General features: G+C 33.9%; 2 protein-coding genes across 4 annotated transcripts in view; one reads left to right on the top strand and one right to left on the bottom strand.

Annotated features, from left to right (window-relative positions):
- The window catches only part of LOC140448098 (oxaloacetate tautomerase fahd2, mitochondrial-like), a 49210-nt gene extending 31478 nt beyond the window's left edge, over window positions 1-17732 (top strand). The window contains exons 3-4 of the mRNA XM_072541156.1: window positions 1836-2164; window positions 17535-17732. Of these exons, the coding sequence (XP_072397257.1) occupies window positions 1836-2164; window positions 17535-17685 (480 nt within the window). The 3' untranslated portion in view covers window positions 17686-17732. The remainder of the gene's footprint in view (window positions 1-1835; window positions 2165-17534) is intronic.
- Window positions 1-20266, bottom strand: part of LOC140448094 (probable G-protein coupled receptor CG31760) — a 412547-nt gene that overhangs the window by 145520 nt on the left and 246761 nt on the right. The window lies entirely within an intron of this gene.

The following is a 20266-nucleotide window of genomic DNA, read 5'->3' on the forward strand; positions in this document are numbered from 1 at the left end:
TTTAGTTTTTGTAGAAAATTTAAATGTGTATTACCTATAGATATTATAAAAAGTAGCCATTAACGGATGCTATTTTTATAGAAATGTGTTAAAATATAATATACTGTCGGCACATAACCAATATTTGTTTAGAAGTATGCTAACAATTTCTGGCTCACATTAAATAACAAAGCAGAATTTTCGGGTGAAGTTATCATTAATTTATCTATTATTCTAGAATATCAGATAATGCTTGGTTTTAATTTGCCTATCGGCGACTAGCGGCTTTTCGAACAAATTTAAATCAATTAAATAAATCATATTTACTCAATTGGCTGAAGTTAATCCGTTTTGTCAATATATGCAGAGTAAAATTCCTGTTATCATATTATACGAGCCCCTTCCATATCAATTGGCCCAAGTATGGAATTTGCAGTTTAAGTCGATTACCATAAATAAATTCTACTCTGCATGTTTTTGTATATATATATATACATATATATATATATATATATACATATATATATATATATATATATATATATATATATATATATATATACAAGTCATCAAAGGACCTGACCCACGTGCGGCGTTAAATGAAATGAAGAATGGCAAAACAGTAGGATCTGATGGAATACCCATTGACAGAGAAAGTAAGTCTTAGTGGAGGAGAGCAGATAAATATTGGAGGAGAAGTTGGAGTGTCGAGAAGGGCTATTAAAGACAGAGGACTTGAAGTAAGTAGGTCGAAATCAGATTATATCTGGTTGGAAGGAAGAGGAATGGTTAGGGACATAGAATTACTTGGAGAAAAACTAGTACGAGTAGGAGAATTTAAATACCTTCACTTCTACGAGACTATTGTGTCTCCTACTCTGTTGGTGTAACTGGAAGCGAATGACCGGGATACTTTGATTCGAAAAATCTAGGAAGGGGTAAAGGGAAAAATATACAAGAGTGTATATTTTTATTGAAGATTTTGAAACAAATATAATTTCTAAACAAAATTTAAAACTCACAGTATGATGAAGATGTGTAGATGATGTATTCTTAATATGGCCTCATGAACCAGAGTTGTTGGATACGATCCTGAATGATATAAACGATAAGGAAAAGATAATACCATTTACCATGGAGAGGTAATATAATACACCTTTCCTGGATGTTTTAATCTCTAAGAACGATACTGGATATGAGACTCAGGTGTATAGAAAATCAAAACAAAATTTGTTTAATTTACACATTAATGTTTTGTATTTTGAGAACGATTTCCGAAGTGAAATAATATATATTATTTCTCAATAAACTTATCTTAAACTTAAATTGTGGCTTATTCCCATTTAAAATAGTATTTTCCTAAATTAAGACAAAATTTATATCGACGTATGAATAAAGCCAGATTTAAAAGAAAAAAAAAAGAGAGAGATTCCTGTTCTCTATTAAACGATTTGCCAAAGTTTGTGTCTGGAAGAGATAGAAACTTTCAAATACTTGCAATAATTATTAATTATTCGTCTATTTCGTTTTAGGGATATCGCTGTGCATTTGTCTGAGAGAAATAATCTGTACTTATCTGTGTATACTTTTTTAAGGAATATATTATAACCTTTCGAGACTGGCTGAATGACGAAAGTCAATGCCACAAAAAAAAAAAAAAAAAAAATGCAATTTGTTTTATCGAGAGCAGGAATCCCTCTCATATATATATATATATATATATATATATATATATATATATATATATATATATATATATATATATATACATATATACCATTATATATTTAATAATGATTTTGATAAATATAACTAGCAAAATTTCATTCCACTAATTTTTGTTGTGATTCTTTTAGGCGCTTGACTGGGAAGTAGAGCTTGTTGCGATTATAGGAAAAAAAGCCCAATATGTTAAAGCGAAGGATGCTATGGATTATATTTTTGGTTACACAGTCACTCAAGATCTGACCGCCAAAGACTGGGTAATGAGAAATAGTGGCCAACTGGTTATGTGTAAAAATTTTGATGGATTCTGTCCGCTAGGCCCTTGGATTGTAACGAAAGAAGAGTTGGGAGATCCCTACGATGTAAAACTAAAAACTTGGGTTAACGGAGAACTAAAACAAAATGGTCATTCGGATAATATGCTACATAGAATTGACACTCTCGTGGAGTATCTAACAAGGTGAATATTTTAAGTTATTTCTAACAGAACACTTATGTTCTCCTTTAAGTGCCATCTAAAAGAGGTACTAAAAGACAATTATTTTAACTCTCAAAGCTTTTACTTGGAGCCGTTAAATAGAAATACAAGTGAAACATTTTTTTCCTCTTCTTGGTTTTAATTTGAATGTGGTCACCACCCATAAGATACTTGTCCTTTGTATGCTGCGTTTGCCCCGAATAATTTCTACAGTTAGTTAAACTAGAGATAAATCCACCAAATTATGTTACAGTATTATTATCAGGAGCGCATTCACCAAAATGTATAATGACATAATGACATTGTCACATTGGCGCAGTGTTTCAATCTTCTCTAAAATATCTCTAAATTTGGTGCTCAAATTTTCATATCCCCAGTATATCGTATATTTGCTATTGAACTTCCGTTTTTTTAATTACTATATTTTCTCCCTCGGAAATCATTTTTAATATCTTTTCCACGTATGTACGAAAGTAAGCTGCAAGTCTTAATCAAAGTATCTAAGTATCAATAAACTTTAATAAACTAAAGAAATTATGTAAATTGTAAAATTTCTCAAATACTCCAATCGTCAGAGATGAAAATGCCACTGAAGCTCTAAAAATCATACGAATAATCTGAATTTTCCTGAGACTGTTGATTTTGGGATCCCAAAAAAGCTGCAAAGAAGTTTACCACTGTTACCACCCGGGATTCCCCTAAAACCCGCCTCAGTATGGGTGAAAAAACGTAAAAACTCGATTTATCAATAATCTATACACCGTAGAAAAAATGTTTCAAATAAAAAATGTAGCTGGGATAGTTCGGAACAAAAATACTTATTACTATTATTTGTCACTTTCATTGATTGGTCACTATGGAATTTTCATTACTAGATGCCAATCTTAAGGTTTAAGTTTTGGCAACAAATATGAGGCATTTGAATTATGCCTCAAAAACGGTAAATTTATTTATTTATTTTTTAAGAAACGACACAAATTCAGCTGCTAATTCCACCTAATACCGTTTTCATAGAAGCATTATCCGTGACGTGCGATCGTTTGTGATGTGAATGTTTAAATGCAGCGTTTTTTGGCAAATTTAAAATGCCTCATATTCATTGCCAAAACTCAAAACAGAAATTTCAGGCTATATGTTTTGAAGATGAAACTCTAACAATGAAAATGTCATAGTGACCGGCCAATGAAAGTGATACATTTTATTGATCTCATAAGAATCGTAAACAATAGTAAAAAACGCTAAACGTTTATTTATTTTGCATCTTCGAAACTCTAGGAGTAACCTCTTAGAATATTTGGAGAGAAAATTGGAAACATAAAGGAGCATTACATTAGCAAATAAATAAAAAATTTCTATTAAAAAGTGAAGAGAAACAGACAAACAAATAACGCACAAACAATTTTTTGTAGGAATAAAAAAGGACTGGAGGATAGGCACAATATTTTGAAGAACTGCTAAATAATGAAAAACAGATGCAAACAGATGAGGCAATGGGCCAATCAGAGGATAAGGATGAGTAGTACGTAGAGAAACCAATAGAACAGGAAATAAAGGAAACAATAAAATGGCTTAAAAATGATTCAGGGAAATTAGAATGGAATCCCGGCGGAAATTTTAAAGGAAAGAGGGGTCACACTCCAAAGAAAGCTATGTTATTTAATACTGAGGGTGTGGAAAGAGGAGAAAATGCCAGGTAATTTGCTCAATACATAAGAAAAGTGGCAGAACTTTGTAAAAATTACAGAAGAATAGTGCTACTGGATGTTGTGTACAAAATATTAGCAAAGATCACACGTAATAGATTGAAAAAATACGAGAATGGCATAATAGGTGAATAATAAGAAGAGTTTAGAGCAGAGGAAGACCGATAGGAGTTTAGAGCAGAGGAAGACCGATGGGAGTTTAGAGCAGAGGAAGACCGATAGTGAATCAAATATTTACCTTAAAATTGATACAAAGTAACAGTTACGAACAAAACCTAGGACTTCACATGCTCTTTATTGATTTTAAACAGACGTATGATTTTATCGATCGGGAAAAGTTGTATAAACCTTTACAACCCTCCTGGTATTAGGAGGGCAGAGGAAAACTGGCAAAGAAGAACAAATAAAGAGGTGAGGTAAGGAGATCTATGGAAAACCCCTAATTTTACAAAAAGTCAAAGCACAGAGAGTCAGGTGATATGTCACATCACTCAAATGCCAGAGAAACGTTGTGTAAAAAAGGTGCTTTTTAGAGGAGGCAGGGGTAAAACGAAGAAAGGAAGACCACGTAAATAGTACTTTAATACAAAAGGTGATTTAAATGAGAATATGAATGGAACAATTGACATTCTCATCAAAATTCAGCTGTTCGTATTATTTTTAGAGCTCTAACGACTGGACTATGAAGCGCTCAGAGAGAAATTAAACATCTTGTAGTGTAAAATTTACAAAATCACTTTTGCCTCATATTATTTGGTAAAAAAATTTGGTTTATAATCATTTTATATTTACGGAACACAAGCGAATAAGGGATTAGAAAATCGTTAAATGTATTTCATAACTTTCTGCGCCGTTGCTTATCTCATATGTATATGCTTATTTCCCTTATTTGTTTTCACACAGCAATCTCCTATAGCGAGAGACGTGAGGTGCTCGAGCTCTATTCAATTTGCTTTCAATACTCTTCGATCATTGAATCCATTACATTATCTTTTTATGACAACTGCCATCGACGTGAGGCCCCTACAGAACCTCATTTATATTTTCATTTTCACATTGAGGTTGCTCAATATTCTATTACAATGCTTGGATATTCTGAATGGAAATATATAAGATGTAAATCTTATTCGTGAAATATGACGTAAATAGCAAATTTTGCATTTCCTGATAACGTTTTTCAAATTTAGTTAGTTTGCAAATTATCCGGTTTTTCAGTTACGCCGTAATATCGGATTTTATGATTATACGTGGCGCAGTCATTGTTTTTTGCTTTTATTTTAGGTTTTTGATTTTCTACCTATATTAATATAGAAAAAAAACATTAGTTTTACTTTTTATTATGTAAAAGTACTTTTTTGGAGATCAGATCTGACTTCCAAACCACAGAGTGTGTTTAATTTGAGCTTCGATATATTCGCAATTTTACATGAGTATTTTCATCATAGTAAATCAACAAAAGTGAAATACCTGTTTAATAAAGTTAGTGTTATAAGAAGACATAAAGACGCGAGTAAAAGAACATTAATTAGATTCAAATTTATTTTGTAAATCGATCTAAATAAAATTATCTTATATAATATCATAAGAGAGAAAATTTTGCCGGCTATATTTTTGACTGGTATAAAAGTTTGTTTGGCAATTTTCGTGAATTACATTTTGACAGTTAAATCACGAGACGCCAGTCGAGTGATTTTGTCAAAATTTCTTAAGCGAAAATTGCCAAACTTGAATAAAACCAGAAGAAAATTTTGACAGTAATTAATTTTCTCTCGAATTTAAGACTATGTTCCAATATTATTATAAGCACTATTATAAACACTTAAAATACTTGTGTTAACACTAAGGCATAATTAATAAAATTTTAATTAAATAACAATATTAGTCTAAAATGTGACACAATTGTTTAATAACTTCAATATAAATAACGTATCCAAAGGTTAAAACACCCCCCAAAGGATTAGACTTGGAGCGTACAGAACAACTCAGATAAACAGCATACAAGGTGAAATAGATGAACCTACGACAATGCTTTATAGGCAGCTATTAAGCCTTAATTATACTAGTCATATCCATGGCTAATGACTCTTCAAAGTTCAATCTACCATATTCCCGCAGAATCCATCATGCAATGAAACTAATTAACTGGCAGCAATTTTCACCCTTATATAAACACAAAAATATATCTTCATCTACACCTTGAATTGTAAAAACTCTAACAGTCAATTGCAGTCTATTACATTTTCAAAAAAAAAAACAGCACCAACCCTAATCTTATCATACATCACTTCAGAGATCTAATTAACTCCCATTACGATGACACAGTTTACTATACAGGCCCGTTTAAAACTAAAAATAGGATCGAATTGGTAATAGTTAACAACAGTGAGACTCTTGAACATAGAATTTCAAATACTAAAACTATAGTAATAGGAGAACTCTATGCAATTTACCCAACGATACTGCACGCAAATGCAATAAGATGAACAAAACATTAATTAACACATTGTTAATTTTCTCCAGAAACAGTATTTCTAGACATTTTTGTGATTGTACTAAATCAAAAGTTTATAAAACTTTCACTCTGGTACGACATCTACAAAAAATATTTCATAAATATAATTGACCTCATGCGTACTGACAAACAGGGCCCTGATTCTATTTCATTTCGATGTCGAAATTTAAAAGCGACTACGCCATGACAGTCGCAATCGCTAGCGATTCTCATTCATTTCGATTGTAGTTAAAACTGGGGATATTTACTTTATCATTTTGACACTGCTGAAAATTTGGGTTGGCCCTGTTGTTTATTGGCTGCACCACGCTTGTTGAATGTTTGTTTTGTTTACGTTACGTGAACGTCTTTTTTTTCTTGTTTGAGTTGTTAAATCATAAATAGTGGCCATTCTCAATTATATTTTGAATTGAAAGAAAAGATGGCAAGAAAAAAAAAGGCGATGTGGGAGATCCTTAAGTTATAACCACTAAGATTTGACTTATATTCTAATATATTTTTAAATTTACTGCAGCTTAGTAATACTAACCCTAAACATTTTGGGTATCCTAGAGGCATAAACATCTTCTTCCAAATATGGGTCTAATACCCTTATTAAATAATTTGCAGCTTGTTTATTAAGCCGGAATTGCTGCCTAAATTGAGCATCACTTAGTGAAAAAGAATTTTGAGTATCCCGTAACATTCTTCTTATCCTCCGTTATGAGCGTCGGATATCTATCCTCTCTAATTCCTCCAAAACTAGCAAATGTCCGTAAAACACAGCCATATTAATACTTTTTGCCTCAGTTTTCCTTGCAAGGATCAAAACACCGCCTACCTAAACTGAACCTAAGTTCACTTCTCCCAGTCCAGTCAGTCATGTCAGATTAATTTCGACTCGAAATTAAATTTCAACCACTTTCTTGAAGTTGAAATTAATTTCGATAAATCGAAATTTAGTGACGTCGTTTGGTTAGTTCAGCTGAAATCCACAAGGTTCGCAAAGTCGCATTTCGACGTCGCCATATTCATTTCGACATGCTTTGAGTCGAAATCTCAATTAGAATCAGGGCCCAGATCATAAGATTATATTAGGCAATATACAATACCGAAGTTAAGAGTACAGGACGTAAAGGTGAATAGAGGAGCAGAGTGCGGCTCGGATCACTGCCTGATAATAGGAAAAATATATATACCATTCGTAGACAGGAACCACACAGACATCAACAAAGAACACAGAGAAAAAATAGAAAGAACTACGTACACCTTAGATAATCAAGATAACGAGAGCGCACAGTTACTTTACTCCTTGAGACTAACACAAAAACTACAGGAATCACACAGATCAACGACGGATAAATACGAACATATAAAAAACTACATGAAAGACGCAGCGCTAGAAGCCTTAGGGCCACAGGTACGGAGAGTAGATAAACCATATTGGTGGGATAAAGAAGTGGAAGAAAAGATAAAAAGAAAGAAGGAAGTATATCTAAAGTTATTACAACAGGGAGACGAACATACAAAACAAAAATATAAAAACTTGAATAAAGAAGTCAAACGAGAAGTATTTAAAAAGAAAAATAGTGCATGGGAACAAAAATGCCATTACCTAGACAACCATATAGGAGGGACAAAGAGCTCTGAAGCCCGGAGAACTATAAAAACGATGAGAACAACGACAAAAAACCAAGTCATAATAAATAGAATACCAGAGAACACATGGGTAGAGCATTTTGAGAACTTATTAACAGAGAGAAGAGAAAGGTTTAAACAGACAAATGAACAAGTGGAAGTAGAAGGAAGAATCGAAATATCAATAGAACAAGTCAAAGAAGCAGTTAAGAAAATGAAATTAAAAAAATCTCCAGGCCCAGGCGGAAAACATCCAGGGTTGATTAGGTATGGATCATAAACGGAGAAGAAGTTCCAGAAGAATGAAGACAATCGTATATCTCTCCAATACACAAGAAAGGCACAAAGATGGATCCTAAAAACTATAGAGGGATCGCAGTGATTGCTACTATAGGCCGACTATACTCAAACGTACTACGAAACCTGATAGAAAATGATATTAAAGACAAACAACCCAAAGAACAAGCGGGATTTAGGGCCGGACGCTCCACTATGGATAATATTTTCACATTAAAAATTGCAATGGAAAAACGAGTGCAGAGAAATAGAGAAACTCATATAGCTTTAATAGATTTGGAAAAAGCATATGACAGTGTACCGATCTCCCAACTATGGATAGAAATGGGTAACTTGAAAATAAACCCAATTCTTATTAACGCCACTCAAAAATATTACGAACAAAACTTTGCAAGAATTAAAATGGGACAAGAAATCACCTCTCCTTTTCAAACAACAAAGGGACTAAGACAAGGCTACTGTCTGTCACCCACCTTATTTAAAATCTATTTGGACAGATCCTTAGTGAAATGGGTAAAAAAATGTAGAAACATGGGAATAACGGTGGAAGAAAAACAAACTATATACACTTTTCTTTGCGGATGACCAGGTAGTAATTGCCGAAGACAGCTACGATCTTAGCTATATGGTAAGAAAACTGCAAGAAGAATATTAGGTGGCAGGTCTAAACATGAATATGAGAAAATGTAAATATCTCTCAGTGGGAACAGATGAAATATGTGACCTAGTCTTGGAAGACGACAAAATCAAAGGCGTGCAATCCTGCAAATATTTGGGGGTCATTTTCAAAAAGAAGGGAAATAGCGCAGATGAAATCAGGGAAAGAATAAACAAGGGCAGAGCAGCGACCCGTGCCTTAAACTCTCTTCTCTGACAAAAAACAATTCGACGAGAAACCAAAAAACACATTTATGGTAGTATAGTCCAAAGTATTACACTTTACCGTTCGGAAGTATGGGACGTCACCAAAGCTAATAGAAACAAACTTATGACGATAGAAATGGATTATCTGAGACGAAGCTGCGGTAGATCGAAACTGGAGAGAGTTATAAACGAACAAATAAGAAACGAAATAAAAATGGAGAGAAATATCAATGATGACATAGAAAGAAAACAATTAATCTGGTTCGGACTTGTTAAAAGAATGTCAGAGTACAGATGGCCTAGAAGAGTACTGGAATGGATCCCTCCCGAAAGAAGAAAGAGAGGACGACCACGCATAAGTTGGCGCAACGATATTGATGAAGCAATGGCGGCAAGAGACTTAGAAGAGGCAACTGCATATGACAGAAAAAGATGGAAATTGGGGGCGGTGAAGCGGCGACAGCCGTAATAAATCCGTTATTATATATATATATATATATATATATATATATATATATATATATATATATATATTTATATATGTATATATATATATATATATATATATATATATATATATATATATATATATATATATATATATATATATATATATATACCGATATCTAATTTAAATGCTTTGGAAACGAACCGTAGAAATGCGAATTAAGTAAAGAATTTCGTATTGCTTTTTTTCTTTACCTGTAAAACTAGATGTATTTGCAAAGTGCTAAATTAAAAAACATACGTAGGCGTTTAAAATTCTAACTTGCCTGTATCGATGTAACTCTAAATGTGCTTCTAGTATGATTTTACTCATCGGAAAAAATCCACGAAAGGAATTATATAAAAAGAATAAATAAGAAGACAAGAGAATAAAAGATAGGCAGTAATAAGATGGACCAGCTTTAAAGGTTAAAAATTAGAGCCAGAATGAAAAAATACTTTTTGAAGTACATCTAAAAAAATACACAAAAAAAAAGAAGAACATAAAAAATCTAAAAACATAAAATTTAATAATATTTTTCATTCATGGCCAACAAAGTAGATGTCACTTCTGTACGCTAACCACTGCTTCTTCTTCTTAGGGTGCTTGTCCGTTCCAAACGTTGGAGATCATTCTGGCTATGATGACTTTGTTGGTTGCTATACAAAATAGCTGTGTTGGGGTCATTCTATACCATGCTCTCAGGTTAGCAAGCTAGGATACTTTTCTTGTTGACCAAATCAGCAGTTGTGTTCATCCTCCGCAGTACTTTTTCATTGGTGACTTTGTCCGTCCATGGTATCTTCAGGATCCTTCTGTATGACCATAGCACAAAAGCCTGAAGTTTTGATAGAGTTTCCGCCTTCAATGTCTACTTTTGTACTCCGTACAGAAGCGCTAAGTACACATAACATTTAAGGAGCCTTTTTTTGTTTATAGGGTGAGGTCATGGCTCTTGAACACAGAACTCATAGTCAAGAATGCACTTTTCGCCTTTCCGATGCAACATTTAATCTCTTGGATATTGTCCCACGACTCACTGATTATAGTTCCCAAGTAGTTGTATTGTGACACACGTTCAATTTTCATTTGGTTCACACACAGATTTGCTCTAGTTATGTTTTCCTTGCTGATGATCATTAGCTTGGTTTTGCTCTTGTTTATATCCAGTCCATATTTTCTACTTGTTTCCGTTATTTTGTTCATTAAGTTTTGCAGCCCTTCTATGGTATTAGAAAACACTATTGTATCATCTGCATACCGCAGGTTATTGAGCTTGACTCCATTTATTGAGATGCCTTCATCAATATCTTTTAGAACCTCTTCAAAATGTGCTCCGAGTACAGAGAGAATATCATTGGTAAAATTATGCACTCCTGTCTCACTCCCCTTAAGATTTTGTATCTGATCTGTATATTCTCCATCTATTCGGAGTACCGCTGATTGATTCCAATACAGGTTACCTATTATTTTTAAGTCTTTTCCGTCAATCCCTGTCCTCTTCAGCACTTCCATCATTTGTTTATACCTGACTCTATCGAAAGCCTTCTTGTAGTCAATCAAGCATGCAAAAACATTACAGCTGACATTTCTACACTTCTGAAACAATACCTGCACGCTAAATAAAGCTTCCCTCGTACCAACGGCGTTCACAAATCCAAATTGATTGAGAGCAATTTGTTCTTCGCATTTCCGGTAAATTCTTTTGTGGATGACTTTTAAAAACATCTTCAGCACATGGCTCATTAGGCTTATGGTCCTATAATCTTCACAATCTTTTGCTACTGGTTTTTTGGGCAATGGTACGAACTCCGATTTGAGCCATTCTACTGGTATGTTTCCTGCCTTGTATATTTGATTAAATATTTCAGTTATTATTTTTTTACATTTATGAGACATTCGTTGGCCGTATATTTGGCTATTCAATTCAACAAAGCAATAGCAGCTTTTGATAAAAGATTTAATCTTTTGCACATTTCGTATAGCCCAGAGGACAGAAAACGACATTATTAAATCGTTTTCGTTTATGGCCACCAAAGTAGATGGCACCTCTGTCCGCTAACTACTGAGGTGGTAAAAATTTAAAACACATTCGTTGAACTTTCCGAGTTTAAATTTGTATCAGCTCGAGATATCTGACGAAGCAGAGATGCTAAAATAACGTTATAACACTATATTTCAGTATCTCTACTTCGTCAGCCGTTCGAGCTGATTTCGATTTAAACCAAAAGTCTAACTAATGTCACCAAAATCGTCCCACTTTCAGTGGTTCGAGCACAGAGGTGCCACTTTCTCTGGTGGCGATAACTAAACAATTAAATAAATAATTGTTTTGTGTCCTCTCACCTGCCGAAAATTTGCAAAGATTAGTCGCTTTTAGCAAAAGCTTGGTATTGCGCTGATGAACTAAAAGCTGACGAAGTAGAGATACTCAAATAACTGTTATATCGTTCTATTAATTACGATTCAGACGTGAAAAGTTTGACTAATTTAATAATAACTCTGAAGTATTTTGATCATATGCAAATGGGCTGGATAACATCATTGATTCATTCGACTTCTACGGTTGTAATAGTATTTACTGTAGCAAGGTTTTCTTCTTAACTTAATTTTTTATTTTTGTTAATCATGTTGGATATCTATTTCTTCATTATTTTTTATTTTGATAAATGTATTTGTCCTTCTGTTGTTAAGTCGCAGTTTTTTCTTCCCCCATTTGTATATTTTCTTTTCCATTTTATCTGCCAGATATTAATACAATTAGAGCTAACTATTACGTTATTGAAAAGTAAAGTTTTGTGGAAACTGTATTACCGATTTATTGTTTTCATTTACATAAAGCCTTTATACAAACGACTAAATATCAGCAAAAACATGCAACGAATTGTTGATAATTGATTTTGCATAATACTCGTTGTGTAATCAGTTTCATTATGACGACGTTGTGTATAACGCTTTAGATAACATTTTGTCATTACATTTTACAAACAAAATGATAGGAGAGAAATATTTTTAATATTGCACGTACTTTCGGGTAAAATTGCTGTACAGGTCTAAATTTGTTTTCAGATATCGTCCTAGTTTTTTGGCAAATGCGACTGTCGATCATTATCTTTTGATTAAAAAAGAGTTAATGTCAGGAGAAACTTTTAAAATCTGTAATAGACTATTTTCTAGATTATGTTTAAAATGATTTTAGTTTAAAATTTCCTCATACGTAACTACTGTTACCTGATCGTCTACCGAATACAGTTGTTTGTAGAATAACTCTATCTCCTGTAAGATATCATATCAACTCTACTCACAATGTTTTTTAACTATGAACTAAATAACATTTAAAGGACAACCTTTATTTTGCTCTAATAACTTTTATCCTATCTTAAGTAAAAATAAAATTATTCAACAAAATAACCTCATTGCAAGTGCAAATTTTGAATCACTTGTTGAAAAAAACGTTGTAACCAATATTAAAATATTGAAATATTTTATTATTGATGAATATTTTTTATAAAAACATTGTAAAAATTTAATGAGTAAGTTTTTACATTTTTATTTTAAGTTGTGATACAAGAAAGCAAGGTAGTGCAATATTACTATAAATAACATTTAAGTCAATTTACCAGGCTCTTCAAATTAGGACGATGACAGACAAGAAGAAAATTCTTTATTATTAACTGCTGAGCATAGTGAGCATGTCTTAAATCTTAAAAACGCGCGTGAAAATACTAGTTTAGAATTTCAACCAAAAATAATAACACCTATATCATTTACGACCGAACTAACTTCTACTGATAAAGATAGGTATAAGCTCATCATTATATTTTTTTTTATTTTACAATAAATTTGAGCATGGGTCGCAAAACAAATATGGCCATGTGAATACAATGTTATATAGTATGCAATAAAATGGTTACATTACAATAGTTGCATATTAAGCACTAACTAACTAAATAAATATACAAAAAGATAGGTAATAGCAAGTGTTTAGTACAAATTAAGTGTTCAACTATGGAGCAGATGGTCATCCAGTTTATTTTTGAAATTATTGACAGATGGAGTATCTATGATCTCAGCCGGAAGGCTATTCCATATCGAGAACACCCGATTACAGAGAAAAAATTGTCTAGTTGTTGTTAAAAAAGTTTCCTTTTTAAACTTAAGTTTGTGGCCACGAAGACGATTGTCATTGTCTAGTATAAACATATTCCCCACATTTTCAAAGTTGTATTTTAATATCCGAAACGTAATAATTAAATCTCTAAGAAGTCGACCTTGTTCAAATGTAGTGAGATTGACCATATTCAGTCTTTCTGTATACATAGGTCTTGAGCGACCAAAAGACATCCTAGTGCACTGCCGCTGTACGTTTTCGAGAATATTACGATCGCGCACTAATACCGGACACCAAACAATTCCGCAATATTCCAGAACTGGACGAATGTACAGTTTATACCGATGAACTGAGCTCATAAATGACACTTTATCAAACGATTTATTTAGTAAATATAATTTAGTGTTAGCTTTTTTAGAAATATGCAAAATATGTTCTGACCAACTTAGATTATTATTAATTATAACACCTAGATCATTATGTGATTTCACTGTTTTTAACACGCTCTCATTAATAGAGTAAGAAAGACACGGATTATTTTTACCCTTGTGAAGAACTACACATTTGTCCACATTATGAGGCAGTATCCAAGTAGAGCACCATTCCGATATGCAATCAAGGTCATCTTGTAGTAACTGTAAATTTACGGAGGGATCGGAAAATAGCTTCGTGTCATCTGCATAAAAAGCTTTGCTGCATTTAATGTGAATTTGTAGATCACTTGAGTATGCTATGAATAAAAGTGGGCCCAAAACTGATCCTTGCGGTACCCCACTTAAAACCGTTCTCTCAAATGAGAAAGAGTCCCCAACTCTAACACAAAACTTTCTATCTGTTAAATACGCGTCGATCCATCTCAGTAATTAACCACGGATACCAAGGTGTTCCAATTTATGTAATAGTCTTCGCTTTGGAACTGGATCAAAAGCTTTAGCAAAATCGAGGTAAATAATGTCTACCGGGGCTTTTCTGTCTAATGCTTTTGACCATTCATTGACACACCAGTGAAGATTTGTCATTGTAGAACGTCCTTTGACAAAACCATGCTGCTGTTCTGGTATAACCGGTTCATTTTGTAGAAAATCAGAAATTGTCTCAGCAATAATAGATTCCATTATCTTAGATATTATAGGTGTTAAGCTGATAGGACGATAGTTATTAGGATTCAATTTGTTCCCTTTTTTAAAAATCGGTGTTACAGATGCGGTTTTCCATAAAGGAGGCAAAATATTTGTGGTGAATGATAAGGACATTATCACATATAGTGGGTAAGCTAAAGCATCAGAACATTTTTTTAAAAATAAAGAAGATATTAAGTTGAGACCAGGAGACGAATTATTTTTTAGGCTTTGAAGATGATGTTTAACTTTTTCAGGAGTAATGATTATATTTTCAAGGGAAGAAGAAAATCGTGACGAAGTAATATTAGACAACTGATGATTAGTGGGTTCGACAGAGAAATCCTTAGAGAAAGTACTGGCGAGGACTTCGGCATTCTCATAGTTACTTTGGGATATATCCCCATTATCATTTTCCAGTAAAGGTATAGAAACTTTTGTTGTCATCGAAGATCTAATATGCATCTATCTAGTCTTCCAATCCGACATTATATGTTTTAAAAAGGTCACTATATTATCATCGACTTTATACATTTTTAATATATCTACAAGCCATTCATGCGGAACTGAATCAAACGCTTTCTGGTAGTCGATGAAAGCAGTAAAGAGATTCCTTTTTTTGCTATATGCTTGGTTAGACATGACAGAGTCGATGATAAGTTGTTCTTTGCAGCCCATGAAACCCTTAGCGCACCCTTTCTGTTGAGGCTCTATGATATTGTTTACAGCACAGTGTTGGTAGATACGCAGGCGACACAGGATGTGAGCAATTTATACAGAGTTGGAAGACAACATACTTGGTTGGATCTTGAGTGTTATTTTGATCTTTTGGTATAAAATAAGTTGTTCCCTGGGTTAGAAAAGATGGTATTTCCTGCGGATTAGAAATACTGTGATTAATTAATGCTGATAAGCACTTATGAATACTTCAGAACTTTTTAAGCCAGAAGTTCTGAACGCCATCTTCATCATCAATCAGCCAATCCCGTCCACTGCTGGACATAGGCCTCCCTCAGTTCTTTCCAGTGTTCTCTACACTGGGCCGCTTGTAGCCAGTTTCCCGCTACTCTTTTTATGTCGCCGGTCCATCTAGTCGGTGGTCGTCCTCGGCTTCTTTTATAATTTCTGGGCCTCCATTCCATAATTCGTCTTGTCCATCGTCCATCTTCTGTTCTGGCTAAGTGTCCTGCCCAGTTCCACTTAAGTCTCGTGGACGCCATCTTGCCCAGGAGATTTCCAGTTATGAAGCTCTTTGATAATATTTGAAACTTCTTTAGTAGTGAAGGGCCCGTAGGGAGCAGTAACGTAGTGTTGGCAGTTGTGCGCCATATCTTCGATCCATCCAGCATTGGTGTTAAGAGCAGCTGGCGTGGAAAGTTGATTTCCCCAAAACTCATGGATTTCTTCTTGGCTTAGATTTGATTTATTGGCACTTTCTGTAGTAGAATTGAGTTTCCGATAGAACGCCTTCTCAAAAAGCATATTGTCGAATTTTCTAATTTTGTATCTCCTTAGTCGGCCTGAGTAAACGGAAAGTTTTTGTTTTAATGTATCCAGGCAGTGTTGTGCTGTGTTGTTTGCTGGAATATATTGTGAGTGTCTTACAGTAGTTATCATTATTTCATCAGCTCTTCTGATTACTTTTGTACTTGTTGTCCCTCGAACATATTCCGTGATTTGACCAATGTCCCTACGTAATGCTTCAATCTTAATTAGCAGCAGATTTTCCCAAGGTGCAACTCTGTTATCTGTCCTTTCGATATAAGTACCCCGTCGTGTTCTGATCTTAATGCCCATAACATTAGCAATTGCTGTTGCTGCACAGTAAATCAGCATACACAAATATTCTAATGTATAAGCTTCCACTATATAATTGGGTAGGACTTTAGTGTTCTTACAAGAGTTTATTTTTGGTAGCGGTGGTCTGCTACCAAAGTGGATTTGTTCCATTAAACTCTTGTACGGCACGTGCCATTTCTCTTACCAGGCTATCGTGCAACTCGTTGTTGTCCTGCTGCGTATTTGCATGTTGAGTTTCTTGAATGAGAGAGAGAGGCTCAGCAATCTGCTCATTAGGGATTTCATTATGGACTTGATCCACAACTAGCTCAGCTCATGGTTATGAATCTCCCGTTCGACTTCGCTTCTGATGGTATCGCGTCTAGTCTCTGGGACAAGATTATTTCTTATTGATGGTATTGATCTGCTATTCAATGTTCAGAGACTTGAATCTCTTGGTACTCCCTGCAAAATTCGGCAGACGTGCTCTGGCGATCCCCAGGCAACGACCCTAAACATAAATCATTAATCTCCATTTTCATGGGTGTGCATTCTATACCTACTGCCAGGTGTCAGTTTTTGTTCCACGGCAGGTAACCCTGCTACCCTCTGGGTATCAATGCTAAAAATACCCAGAAATTATCCCCCATTCGCAGGGGGCCGCGCCTAAGAACTGATAAAAACTCCCAGAGGCAATATTTTATTATTGATCTTGTTCTTTTGTTCAATAAGAAAGATCGTGAAGATGAACATATTCAATAAATTTTAGTTTGTCCGAAAATTTAGTTGTTAGGGCACCTAGTAATTAGTTTTTGAGTTTATTAAATTTTATAGTTAATCGGATTTTTGTTGGTATTTTTTTAGCGTGATGACGTTGCTTCCTGGTGATGTAATACTTACTGGAACACCCTTTGGCGTTGGTGCCAGCCAAATTCCACCGCAATATTTACAGAAAGGCGATTTGTTGGAAAGTGAAGTAGATAAAATTGGAAAAATGTCTCATAGAATAGTGTAGTATTTTTTATACAAATATTATTACTGTAATATAGGTATTATAATGATCTTCGTTTTTTTTATATACAGTGTTACAGTATTTTTTAAACATTGCCAAATCAAGTAAACGATAATTTCTTACGTCGAAAATAAATAAAATTTAAAATATTATTCCTTTAGTTTTTTCAGTAAATCATCATATGGTTCTAATTGATAATACGTACTTTTAAGTTCTTATATTTTACAGGCACTCTCTTTATATAATCGGACACTAACTTATCTGATCTGAGCGTTGCGCGTCGAGAGCAGTGTTGCTCTCTGCTTGCAATTATAGAGACGTTCACTAATTCCCAACTAGACACATAAAAATGTCTAGTTGGAACACAAAGTTTTTTTGTTTAAATTAATTACAGATTGACACCGCCTTGGCTTGCTAAAAATTAAATTATCTTAAAAGTGTAATGTCTTCATTATAAAACCAACCTCTTACTATTGCTGCAGTAAGTATGTAGCCTTGCATGATCCTGCATTTAACTCAAATCAGGACCTACAGCAGTGGCAAAGAGAAGGACAACAGGTTCTAAGATATGATCAATATATTTAATTATTTATTTTCAACGGGCTGCTGTTCAATAACATTAACGATGTTTACAATGTATACAATAAAACAAAATAAAGTATAAATATCACAAACTTAATCACGTAATTTAGTTTTACACATCAAAATCATGATTAGCTATTTCACAGCCACTCAAATAAACACATGTGTGAGACCAAAAATAAATTCGGCCTTCGCTGTAAAAAAATCTAGATCTGGGTGAATATTTGCCCATGTTATTGCTCGAGATAAAAAATTATTATATGCATAGTTGGTTCTGAGAAGAGACACATAAAAAGTTTGGTTTAATCGTGTTCTATGGAGAGGTACATACAGACCAACCTGCTGAGTAGCTGAGGACACAAGACTGTAGAATTAATTATGCCATAAAGCATCTTTGCATCTTTAATTAATCGTCAGTCATACAATAAGAGAATACCAAGTTGGGTTGTTGGGTCAATTTGATCATAATTTACTTGATTTAATTCAAAAGGTATACCCTGTTTATATGCAACATATTGCAGGAACTTGTGGTGAACTGTCTCAATTTTTGATATGTAAATATTATAAGATGGAGACCATATATAAAAACAATACTCTAGATGGGTCTGACTAAAGAACAATATAGTAAAATCCAAACTAATTTTCGAAACCAAATTCAGATTTTTGCTTTAATCTGTGCCTTCTAAGAATTGCAAGGCAAAACAGACGTTGATAAAGATGTTAATAGAGACAGGGGGAATCTAAAAATTGCATTCCACGACATGTCTCCTCAACTAAGCAAAAATCCTTAGCGAATTTGGTTTCTAGTACTCGTACAGAGTATATCGGAATAAAAGAAAAAAGACAGTTAAGATTTGATTTCACGTACAGTGCACGAACAGTGAACAGTCTGTGTATCCGCTTATACGTATTACGTATAAGCGGATACGTAATACGTATATACGTATTATACGAGTTGCTTCCTAAGACAGGAAGGATTTATTTTCACTTTTAGAGCGACTGTGAATAGCCATTCTGAAGAGCCCTTTTAGGGCGAAATACGTATAAGCGGACACAGACGCACTGTACGTGAAATCAAATCTTAACTGTCTTTTTCCTTTTCCCAACAATATAGTAATTTAATCGCTTCAATATTCTGAAAGTCTCTAGTGAATCTTTTTATAAAGCCAAGCATTTGTAAATACTTGGAAATTATTGACATATAATGTGATTCAAATAAAAGTTTAGTCTAAATTAATTCCAGATCACAAATTTCGGTAACCCAGTTAACAAGAATGTTCTGTATATTATAATTATATTCCATTGGGTCTCTCGATCGTCCAAAAAAAAACAACATGGCACGTGGATGCCTTCAGGGCCATGGCATTCAACACACACCAGTCATTCAACCGATCGAGGTAGGGTTGAAGATTAATACAATCTTCTGTATTATTGATCATTATGTAGAACTTTAGATCGTCCTCAAAAAGAAGAGGTCAACTGTGCTGGAAGCAGTGGTGTACATCACTGATGAATATGTTAAATACTTAGGGGTCGCAAATGAGAACCCTGGGGTACTCTTGAATGAACCTTAATCTCACTGCAAACAAAATCCCTGATTCGCACCATCTGAACTCGGTCAATCAAGTATGTTCTCAGTCATCTAAGAAGCGGCCCATCAACACCCATTAAAGTTTAACTATTAAAATATTATGGTTGATCCGATCAAAGGCCTTGTAGAAATCAGTGTATAGTGCATGTACCCTACAGCCCCTCTCTATGGCCTTCCTCAGGAAGTCCACAAACACTAGTACATTGCATTCAGTTGATCTGCTATTCCCAAATTCAAATTGTTGGTCTTCTAGTTGTTTTTCAAGTAAAGCTTTAAGGTAGTCACATACAAAATATTCAAATATCTTTGGTATTACACTAATTAACTAATAAGCATCTAATTAATATTGATATTGATCCAAAGTACCTTCCACAGAAACGGGAACAGTTCGATGAAGCCCACATCATAATT

The sequence above is a fragment of the Diabrotica undecimpunctata genome, chromosome 8, assembly GCF_040954645.1.
Source record: "Diabrotica undecimpunctata isolate CICGRU chromosome 8, icDiaUnde3, whole genome shotgun sequence".
In the NCBI taxonomy this organism is placed as follows: domain Eukaryota; kingdom Metazoa; phylum Arthropoda; class Insecta; order Coleoptera; family Chrysomelidae; genus Diabrotica; species Diabrotica undecimpunctata.